Raw genomic sequence first — 11869 nt, 5'->3', positions numbered from 1 at the left:
AGTGATCAGTGACAAATGTGAGATACAATACTACTGACCACATGCTTTATCTGACCATGCTTTATCACCCCTATTTTTTTATTTTTTTTTTGGTTTGAGAAGCTAAGAAAGCCAAATCACATGAAACCTCTGATGCCTGTGGAGAGGAAGATTCTATGTAAGGTAAGCATTCAAAAAGAGCATTAACCATTCACACCCCAATAGTCTAGTGCAGTTGAGTAAAAGCAGACTATAAATGTTTTCCATTTAAAGTGTGGCTGCTCATTGAAGAATATATTAAAGAAAGAAATTAGGTGAGTCTTGAATAAGTACTATTTAACTTTAAATTTCATCAATTTTGACTAAAAAAGCCCAGTATGACAATAAACAGTCACTCTAACAAAGACCATTTACAAATACGATAAGCTTTTTGATACCCCTTGGGAGTGCAGGGTCTCAGGTACAGGCCAGAGGCTATGCTCAAAGGTGAAAAAAATACTTTGTACTTTTTAGAGCAGAAGAAACTCTCTTTATAGTTTTACCTCTCATCTTAATTGTGTATTCTAGACATGCCAGACTAATTGTAGAACTCTGTAGTTCAGTTTAGTTCTATATTTTTTCTGAAAGCTACAGCAGTGAAATAATTATTAGGAGTCAGAAAATAATGCATGATGAGATACACACCACCCACCACCAAGGTCTAAGCCTGGACTACAGCATCCACAGGCTGGAAGGGAATCAGAGAAACTGCTAAATTCTGTTTTTTTTTTTGAGCTACACTTTGTAGCTCAAAACAGCTCTTTAATAACTCAAGATAAATAAATAAATAAATAAATAAATAAATAAATAAATAAATAAATAAATGATGAAACCGTGGAGAGAACATTTATCTTGGAAATCCTCAGCAAGACAGAGGTCTGATGGCATTGGTGCAATTTCTTACCAATGACTTCTGGCCTTAATTTGAATCCAGTTGAAATATTCACTTGATCACCTTAACCCAATTGATAGAGAAAATTATTTTAAAGTACTTAGTTACTGCAGAATTAATTAGTGTCATCCAATCCCTATTTTATCAAAACCCTCGCCAAAATCATTTAGTACGGGAAGCTTTTGTAAATAATGATGTTAAATAGGAGACTGTCTTTATTTTTTTAAAAAAGATTTTAAAAATAAATCTCTTACTGTACATTTGGAATTTTAAAACAATGCCTAATGTCAGCAGGAGTTAGGAGAAAGAGGAAATGGTCACAAAAGACTCAGCTAGAGATAAACTAACAGCTAAGTACAGGACTGTCAAATACTCCATAACAACATCTTCATCATTGGCCATAACAAATCAAGGTTATATTATTCAAGTAAGCAAGATATATATGGCTGCTGAATTTCAAAAGAAGTATTTTGCCTAATGTTGCCAGGTTGTTTTGACAAATTCTGATAGTATCCTAAGTAAGTATCCTAAATTTGCATTTTTAAAAAATTAATTCATTCATATATTGGGAAACTTTGGAATTTTTTGGAGACTGATATTAAAAAATATTCATCATGTATTAATCCCAGCACTACAAGTTAGAGAGAACAAGTTAACACTGCTAGGATGTAAACAGTTTGTAGGAAAGCAAACCTTTGTAAAAAGTCTTTTAAAAATATTTTATAATTAGTTAACTTCTCTCAATCAATACTTAAGCCTTGGAAGATAAACTTTCTAACAAAACTTAGTTACTAATATTGAAAATTCATGGAAAGGTCCAGTTAGTAAGAATTTTTCTTTTAAACCTGTGAGGAAATAAAAGTAATAAACTTCTGTTTTGCTGATTGAGTAAAAAGAAACTTTTTAAAGGTAATGGTGATAAGGACTAAACCAACAGCCTCTTGTATATGGATAAAATGTACTGTTCTTTCACTCAGCAATTTAACCAAGACTCCATGGTCTTGGTCAATACTTGCCTACAAGAAATTTGTGTAATATCCCATGAAACCTGGTTTCCCCTGGAAGGAAAGCCTGTGAGGAACCTCATGTGAAATCATGTTCTACCTGTAGTAGTCTGGGAAGACCTTGGGATTATTATATGCTATTTACTGTATTTATCATTCAATGAACTTGAGCAATTCCAATGTATAATCTGAACAAGCAAACAGTTACACACGCACACACACACAAAACAACAACAACAACAACAACCAACCAGTAACAACTGAAAACAAAGTTAAGTGCGGGACACTAATCACAAGTGTAAACAGCTAAGACCAGTAAAACTAAATGCTAATGGCTAAAGCCTGTTCAAAGAAATTATATTTCAATCATGCTGTAATTTGAGTAGACTTATAAAACAAAACTAGACAAATACAAACACATTAACTTTTTAATGGAACATATTGGAAATGTAGATAGGAGAGAAAATGACAAGTTATAAAACTCATACATACAGCAAACCTCAATTTTTCCTGAGCTGTTAGTTCTTAAGTAGTCCACAGTACCGGACAAGCCAATGCAAATTAAGTTTTGAAAGAAAAAGCTTTCCTGTTTATGTAACCAAAGGTATAATTTGCAAGAAATTGCATTCTTTATTACCAAGCACAACACGTATTATAGGATCATTAAGTCACTGAACTAAAATAATTTAAAAAGGCAAACAGAGAACATTTGCTTTAGTTTGCCTTCTAATTTGCTGTGGACTATAAATGCAAATATGCAAACTTCAGGGGAATTTATAGAAATGGGCTACAGAACTATATGTCTATATCTAACACCTTTATGTCAGCCTCTAAACCTGTATCTCTCTTAGCCAGTTCAGTGGGCAATCAAGACAATGAGCAGGACGGGAGCGTGTAGTGAAGCCAACCTAAAGATCAGCATGTCCCCCAGCCTACAACACAGAATAGGGTCTAGAACAATAAGGATGAAGAGCTCATGTAAGGTCAGTAAGGCAAGTAAAGCACTAAAGCCTTCCAAAAGACCAGAACTGTAGTGCAAGAGTATAGGTACATAAGGAGACAGAATTGCCAACTACGATTGACATTAACATCCACATCCTTCTTCTTCTTCACTATCATAGATTGCCATGGTTTTCCAGTAAAACACAAGCAGCAAAACTTAACATTAACGTTCTCAAAGAAATTTCAGGAAAGTCAGGAACTGTATACTTAGCAACAGCAACTGTAAGGACTGAAACAGCAGGACTGTTTCTCTTCTTAACTGAGCTATAGATGAATCCCATTTGCAGTGGAATTGCAACTGAAGAGGTACAACAACTAAATCTAGCGCGAATCTCAAAGAAAACTTTGCACGGCTTCCCGTTTGCCTCCCACCCTCAACCCCCCCCAAAGTCAACTTTTTTTTTCTCTAGAGAACAATCTAAGAACAATCTAGCCTCAAAAATCAGGGTTTGACTTTTTTTTTTTTTTTTGACAGCACAGAGAATATTTTTAATGGGTCAGAAGTAGGAACAGATTGTATTTAAGCATTCTGAATTTTCTTATCCAATCTTGCTGCAATAGACTTAGTTTTACAAGTAGTTTTTGTTTGTTTGTTTGTTTGTTTTTTCAAAGCAATTCAACTTGGAATACATTCCATCCACCCATCAAGGTAATCTGTTTCTATCTCAGACACACGCAGTTCAAGTTTTCCAATGCAATTCATTGAAACCACAGATTTGCCTTAAGTAGCCTAAATCCAATGTAATTTTAAGAGCGCGCTGTGCTCACAATCAGTACTTGAGTGTTTTGTTGTTTGTTCATTTTTTATTCAGTTTCCATTGGGACTCAGGCACAACTGAAGTTCTTCTAATTCGGATTCCAGTAGCAGTCTGATAACCAATTCTCTCACTCTGAAACAACTTGCACTGGAAAATAGGATTTAACAATCAGAAGGGTGATGTGACAGGGCAGGCTCTTAAGTATGTCAGTGAGGCATATATCCCCTCCTCCTGTCTCCAGGAGGCACCACACCATCCCCAACAGAGTAGAATTTTTTTTCCCCACCATCCTTAATCTGGAGTTTGGCATGTGGGGCTGGTGGTAACCTGGCAGCACTGAGGAACACGAACTGTGCCAGCACTTTACTGGGGAGAGAAGAACCCCAGGAGTGAGGTAGAACATCTGTAAATTTAATTCTCTGATAAATCCGTATCCGCAGGGCGGTACAAATCAGCCCCCATATGCAACAGTGGAAGATACCCCAGGGGGGTTGCTGTAGGGAAGACAGAATCCATGGAATCCCTGCAATGCACTTCAGGCATAGCAGCTCAGAGGTCTTCACAATGTAGAAACAAAAAATGAAAGATACTGCCAAACCCTCCCCCTAACTAAAGGGGTCTTCTGGGATATACACAAATTTCTCTGTACATCTCAACTAGTCAAATCAACTCCACACTCAAGTAATCTCTGCTGAGGCACAAAACCAATTGAAATGGCTCTTTTGAACTGGTAGCCCAAAATAGTACCTGGGAAGAAGGTCCGGTTCAAAGGAAAATTCCAAAACAGTAGCTGATACTCAACCCAACTAAAGGTGAAGGTATATGATTTTTTTTTTGTATAAATGTGAAAGAACAACAACAAAAAACACAAACAGGCATTATGTTAAAACAAACAACGTAATACAAGCTTACCTGTTAGCTTTACACTTGCAATGGCTGCAGAAGTCTAATGAAGTAACGATGAACCCGAGATTTATTGAGATTTTTATCCTAGCCTTCCCACTGTTATAGAATAAACAAAATCTGTGCTTCATTTAGCCTCATTTTGCAGATCAGAAAGTAGACACTTGCCAGGCTATTCAATACTTTTGTTATGGAAACACATACAGAAGTCTTTTTTTATTTAACAAAAAATATTTATTTTTTTTCTGGAAAAAAAAAATCCATCACCTATTTTACAGAAGTAGCATTTATTCAAATAATTAGCATTTATTCTCTGAAAATTACACTTCCTTTACTATTCCACAATATGGCACAAAAACTTATAATAAAAGATCAGCAGCCATCAAGGTATTGCAACAAAACACATTTATTCTGCAGGTCTTAAATCAGTCTGAAATGTGTAGTGCAAGAATGATTATGTCAGGTAATTGGTGCAAAACTTTGATTCCTATTTGAAATAATCCATTGCAAATTTAATTTCTACTTTCCCAAAGTAATATTCCTTGGGTTAACACTGTCAATGTTTGGCTCACCTCTGTGGATATGCACCTAACTGTATGCACACAAATACATACATAGAGAGAGCGTATGTGGGTTTACACATACAAAACCAAATATGCGTAGGAGCTATTAAAAACTGTATTTCCATTGAGGATTCAACGGCCTTAAAGACAGTGTAGTTGTAATTGAAAAGTAAACATTTCAACATATTTTAGTAAACACCTTTTCTTCTTGATTTTCAGGGCCCTTTAGCAGCAGCCATACAGACACTTTATCTGAGGTCTGCTTTTGAAGTAGAACAAATGTTTCTTTAGTCCTTAGATTCAATAAAAATATACAAAACATTCTCTTCACGGACGTTTTCACTCCAACGCACAAAAACCTTCCATTGCTCCATTTATTCCATTAGCGTAGGGCTTAAATGATGCATGAGGCTTTCAGCAGTGAGGTGAATGTCATTTTTAAGGACCCAATAAAAAGATAAAACAATACAGCAACCATAACTCAATACTGAAAAATATTTGCAAATAAAAGTACAACTGTAAACAGTAAATTCAGGTCCAGCCTCAGACACAAAGTAACCTCCTGATGGCATTAGGCCCTGATTCAAATCGGCATTTAAGAATGTGCTTATTAACATTAAGCACAGGCTTCAGTCAATACAGGTTAAGTTTTGGCTTATATGCTTTCTTGAGCCAGGGCCTCAATGATTAGAAGAGGCTCAATTACAAATTAGAAGTAGCAAAACAGTCAATAGTGCACTGGGAAAATTAAAATGTACAAACTCATTTCAGATTTAACAACTGGTCAAATGCGGTAAGTGCAAAGTCTGAAAGACTAAACTTGCTTTCTCAGTGCTACATGCCAGAAGAATAAATATTAGACACTATAAAACATTTGGTTTTGATCTCACTTCTACTGTACTTACTAGCAGATTTGCCAGATACATTATTTGAGTAATTTGTCTAATATCCTCAAATTATTTTTCCAATTAAACTGCTCAATGCAATCAAGAATGGAAGCAACTGATGTGAGAAACATTACAGCACCTGTGACTACCAAAAACAGAAGAGGGAATATGGGAGAATATTGATTCTATACAGAAAAAAATCAGTAGGAACATAAAGCATCCTCCAAAGTAACTTTGAACAAAAAATAAAGTGTCATTGCTGATTAAATATAATTTTTCCCTCTGAAATTTTAGGAATTAAAAACCAATTCTAAATAATTTACAATGAAACAAGTAGGTTAAGACTCTCTGTTCTACCCTAAGAGGTTTGGTCAACCCCAATCAAACTTGAGAACAATTAGAGGTGTCAATAAGTTCTGAAAAGGCTGGTGAAATTCCATGGCAAAGTAGAGTGGCTAATTAGATCATGAAAAGTAGTAGCAGTAGCAAAGTAAAGCAGATACTGCTATCAATGCCTCCCCTAAGGACAAGGTGCAGTAGGAGCTTAGTAGCTCTCTGGTTCTGCTAACTAGACAGCATCTGACACACCTGGAACCGGGCACAGCAGTGCCTCTGGCCCATCCAGCTTCTATGGAACAAAGTAAAAACTGAGATATACCACCACAAGAGAGGAAGGAGACAATCCCATGAGAGAAGAAGATCCACACAACAAGTGAAGAAAATCCAACAATTTCACATAGGTTTTCACATAGGTTTTGTTTTGAAGACAGATTTTGATTTTTTTTTTTTTTTAATTTAAGGAACTCTGGGCATAAAAATCTAAGCAATTACCCTCAGGGCAGCACATCAGCTAGAGCACAAGTGTTTCCTAGTCCCTGCTAACAGCAGACTGTTCACCTTTGTTCTCATGGTAAAGGGAGAGGTTGATCTTATCCATTTAGTAACTGGCACTTCTTAACTGAGTGAGTGCCCTTCTGATGGATATGCTTGTGTGGGGACCAATTTCTCTTGAGGAAACTCATTTCTCATGTGACTATTAAATATTGATCAGATGCCAACTTTGTCAAGACCAAGCAAGCTACCTCCAAGCAGTGATAGCAAAGCCTGCCTTTGTCACCCTAAGCTAACCAGGGCCTGTTTATAAAATTCTATCAGCCTATAGAGCAAAAAGAGATGATGCTATTTTTTTTCCAATTCATATTTTTAAATTAGATTATTACTCCAAAGGCAACTTCTTGTTATCTTCAGTATTCTCTCTCATTAAAGCCCTATTAGAATTAAATTTGGCCAGGGACATCAAGGATAGCAAGATCGATGCATCAATGATAAAAGGAAAACTAGGGAAATTGTAGGCCCTCTCCAGAAGGAAAAGGGACAGCAGGGTACCTAGGATAGGGAGAAGGCTGAGCTACTCGATGAATTTTTTGCCTCAGTCTTCACTGGCAAGTCTTCAAGTGTTCTAGCCACATAGGCCAAGCCCCAGAAGGCAAAGGCAGGGACTGGGAGAATGAACTGCCCACTGAAGGAGAAGACCAGGCTCAAGACCATCTAGGGAACCTAAAATTGCACGAGTCCATGGGACACATCCACAGGTCCTAAGGGAACTAGCGGATGTAGTTGCTAAGCCACTACCCATCATATTTGAGAAGTCATGGCAGTCTAGTGAAGTTCACACTGACTGGAAGAGAGGAAACATTACCCCACTTTTAAAAAGGGGGAAAAAAAAGATGATTCAGGGAACTCCAGGCAAGTCAGTCTCACCTCTGCACCTGGCAAGCTCATGAAGGAGGTCCTCCTGAAGACAATACTAAGGCACATGGAAAATAAGGAGGTGGTTGGTGACAGCCACCATGGCTTCACTAAGGGAAGATTGTGCCTGACAAATCAGGTGGCCTTCTACGATAGGGTTACAGCATTGGTGGATAGGGGAAGAGCAACTGACGTCATCTACCTGGACTTGTGCAAAGCATTTGACACTGTCCCACACGATATCCTCGTCTCTAAGTTGGAGAGACATGGGTTTGACAGATGGACCACTCAGTAAGAAATTGGCTAGATGGCTGCACTTGAAGAGTTGTAGTCAACGGCTCAATGTCCAGGTGGAGATCAGCAACAAGTAGTGTTTCTTCAGGGATCAATACTAGGACCAGCACAGGTTAACGTCTTTGTCAGTGACATGGACAGTGGGATGGAGTGCACCCTCAGCAACTTTGACAATGATACCAAGCTGTGTGGTGCAGTCAACACTCTTGAGGGAGGGGATGCCATCCAGAGGGACCTTGACAAGCAGGCCTGTGTGAACTTCATGTGAAGCTCAACAAGGCCAAGGGCAAGGTCCTGCACCTGGGTTAGGGCATCCACAAACACAAGTACAAGGCTGTGCAGAGAATGGATTGAGAGCAGCCCTGAGGAAAAGGACCTGGAGGGTGTTGGTTGATGAAAAGCTCAGCATGAGCTGACAATGTGCGCTTGCAGCTCAGAAAGCCAGCCCCAGTATCCTGGGCTGCACCGAAAGAAGCATGGCTAGCAGGTCAGGTCAGGTCTCCCCCTCTGCTCTGCTCTTGTGAGACCCCACCTGGAGTACTGTGTTCAGCTCTGGGGCCCCCAGCACAAGAAGGACATGGAAGTATTAGAACAAGTCCAGAGGAGGGCCACAAAGATGATCAAAGGGCTGGAACAGCTATTGTACGAAGACAGGCTGAGGGAGCTGGGGTTGTTCAGCCTCGAGAAGAGAAGGATCCAGGGAGACCTTACAGCAGTTTTCCAGTACCTAAAGGGGGCCAACAAGACAGCAGGAGATGGACTCTTTGTCAGGGAGTGTAGTGACAGCAGAAAGAATAATGGCTTTAAACTAAAAAAGGGTAGATTTAGATTAGGTAGTAGGAAAAAATTCTTTACTCTGAGGGTGGTAAGACACTGGAACACATTGCCCAGAGAAGCTGTGGACACCCCATCCCTGGAAGTATTCAAGGCCAGGTTGGATGGAGCTTTGAGCAACCTGGTCTCGTGGGAGGTGTTCCTGCCCATGGCAGGGAGCTTGGAATTAGATGATCTTTAAGGTTCCTTCCAATCCAAAGCATTCTCTGGTTACTTAGGTATCACAGTCATATGTATACCATATAGATGCGGTTTTGAGATACATGGACTAATGCATTGTCTTACCTATTATATCCCTTCTCTTTGATTCTTTTGCATGCTGCTCTGTCAGAGGACAAATCTCTGGTAACAGATACTCATTGTATTCTTAAATTTTAAAAAATTATATGTGAAAAATCACTCTTCAAAACAGATGTTAACTCATTTTTTATAGTGTTAGACAATTAAAAATATTGCAGACCAACAGGATGAATTTCAGTGTATGTCTTGTCTTCATTCCAAAAATTTCTCTCCAGTACTTACAAGATGGTATGGAGTACAAACCAAGCAAAAGCTTTTGATAGTGCTTAGAATTCTTGTATCTAACAAAATCTTCAACAAAAAACAATAGATAAAACCCAAGTGCCATTGCACTGCACAGCAAAACTTCCAAATTTCAGGACTTTTGCACAATCATTTCTCTCAGTTCAACCTTAAATTATACCGTAGAGTATGTATATACAAAATCAAGAGCTGCATATAAACAAATTTTCTCTGCACTGTACAAACTACATACATCAAAAACCCTACTTTTGCCCAGAATATATATATATATACTAAACTTCAAACTTAGGACATCAGCTGGAGGTTTCATCATGAAGTGCTCTGTTCTTCTGCAACACTGTATTTAGTTCCTGAATCACATTTGATGGCAATTTTTTATCTAATTCCAATGTAGTTTTGTTTGTTTTGTTCTTATTTTTTTTCAGTGGCTTATGTGGTCTTTGGCATAGGTCAGTCTTCCCCACACCTATATCCTCAGAGATAAAGCTCCGATGTGCTTTAGCATGATTACGCACTTTCTCCTCCTTGCGTTCCAAACATTGTGCCACAATAGATGCCTTTTCTTTCAAGTTTTTTCTTTCTTCTAGTAAGTCATCTTCATTATGATCACTGAGTTTCGGTTTCCCCAATCCCAACTGTATATTCTGAGCAAACAAGCAAAGAGAAATAAGATTCACATTAACACAGTATCCAATAATATTTAGATTGCAGTTTTTGTTTCTTGGTTTCACATAACACTTTAAAGAATCAATTTTACTCAAGAGCTGAGACAGCACAGTAAATAGTTCTAAATTCCCACAACTTGTGCTGTTATCATTTAGTAAGCATTTTTAGTAAGTATATTCTCTCAATTAGTGATACTTCTGAAAATTACATAAATCTTCCAATTAAACACAGTGAATTGAAGGCATTCGTTTTCATGTATTTTCATATATTCACAATTTGATTTTTTTTTACCCTACCACAGATTAAATGTTAATGTTTTACAGCAGATCCATATACTCTTAGCAACCTCTCAGAATACTTAAAAACTAGACAAATATGACTGGAAAATGTTGCAATTACAATAACTTAATGCCTGAGCTACATGAATGTACAAAATACAGTTTTACATAAACATTTACATTACATAGACATACATTACACAAATATTTTCAGCATCTGTTCAGTAGTACTTGGCAAATTACAAAGGCTGTCTGCTTTTTCAAATTTTGACTAGCAATTTTAAGTAACATACTTGTAATTCAAAGAACAAACTGATGGCAATACAGCTGTTCTATTGCAGTAGGCTATTTTCAAGTTCTTAAGTTGTCAGAAATGAGAGGGAAATCAAATGCTACAGAAAAAACTGCAGATAGTGTGGCCCATTAGGAGTACATCTGTACAGTGAAAGAGTGCTAAGAAACCTGATATCCATACTATTTCATTTATTTATTTATTTATTTTTAAACACAACTGAGACAAAATTTAGTTTTCTCCTACTGGCAGAAGGCCTGTCTGTTTTATATGCTCTTGTAGAGCATCTTCCACTTCAGTTTCATCTGAAAGCAATCCAAGTTCGCATGGTCCAGAACCAGTTCATAATACAAAACAAAACACAGTAGATGGAACAACTAGAAGATTTGCTCCTAAATTGCCCTCCTGATCCTAACTCAGATACTCATGTAGATATACCTAAATCATCTCCCCTCTAGTGTTTCAATATTATTTTCCACGGTTGCTTTAACATATATGAGGTATCAAGATTCCATGAGAGAGAATTTGCTCATATGCTATGCATGAGTAACTCCACAATAATCCAGCCAAACAGAAGAGATGCACAAGAAAGACAAAGAAAAAACTAAGTTTCCCTTAGCTTTGTGTGTTTTCTAGCAGTCAAAGATGTCAAAGATAAAGTTTTTTTTTTTTTTTTTTTCTCTCTTGTTCCATAACACTATATCATTTTTAGCATTAAGGGGAACAGTATTTTTATTTGCAGTCACTAAGAATGAAGACTGAACATTAACAACAAGGCATCAGTGGCCTGGACGTGCAAAAACAAAGTCCCAGAACAACAATGCACACAAACATTCATACTGCTACACGGATTACCAACACTGCATGCTATAGAGTAGACCTTTAGCTTGCCTGGAAACTTTAAATTTTACTGACATCAGTAACAATTTTTATCAATTGAGAATCACCTGCTACTATCTAGGCCAGCAAGCAGTATCCTAAGGTTTAATACGTTCATCTATATTCAGTGAAAAAAATGTTCAAGACACATGAGAATCTGTCCCAATGTCTCATGAATGCAGGGAGTTCTGTCCTGCTAAATGTTTGAAAAAGCTATCATTTTCCATTTAACATATTTTTTGTAACTTGCATGAACAAGAAAGCAGTGAGATTAGCATCTGTCAGTGATTCAAGTTCAACTAATAAA

The 11869-nt window shown here is 37.4% G+C and overlaps 1 protein-coding gene across 1 annotated transcript in view; it reads right to left on the bottom strand.

The window, feature by feature from the left end:
- Nucleotides 1-4788: 4788 nt before the first annotated feature.
- Nucleotides 4789-11869, bottom strand: part of ARAP2 (ArfGAP with RhoGAP domain, ankyrin repeat and PH domain 2) — a 128618-nt gene continuing 121537 nt past the window's right edge. Inside the window, 1 exon segment of the mRNA XM_080590063.1 lies at nucleotides 4789-10091. Coding sequence (XP_080446189.1) covers nucleotides 9741-10091 — 351 coding nt within the window. The 3' untranslated portion in view covers nucleotides 4789-9740.

The sequence above is a fragment of the Anser brachyrhynchus genome (assembly GCF_964034855.1).
Source record: "Anser brachyrhynchus genome assembly, chromosome: 4".
Lineage (NCBI taxonomy): Eukaryota > Metazoa > Chordata > Aves > Anseriformes > Anatidae > Anser > Anser brachyrhynchus.
The sequence above is the reverse complement of the archived record's forward strand: the minus strand, read 5'-3'. Positions and strand labels throughout refer to the sequence as shown.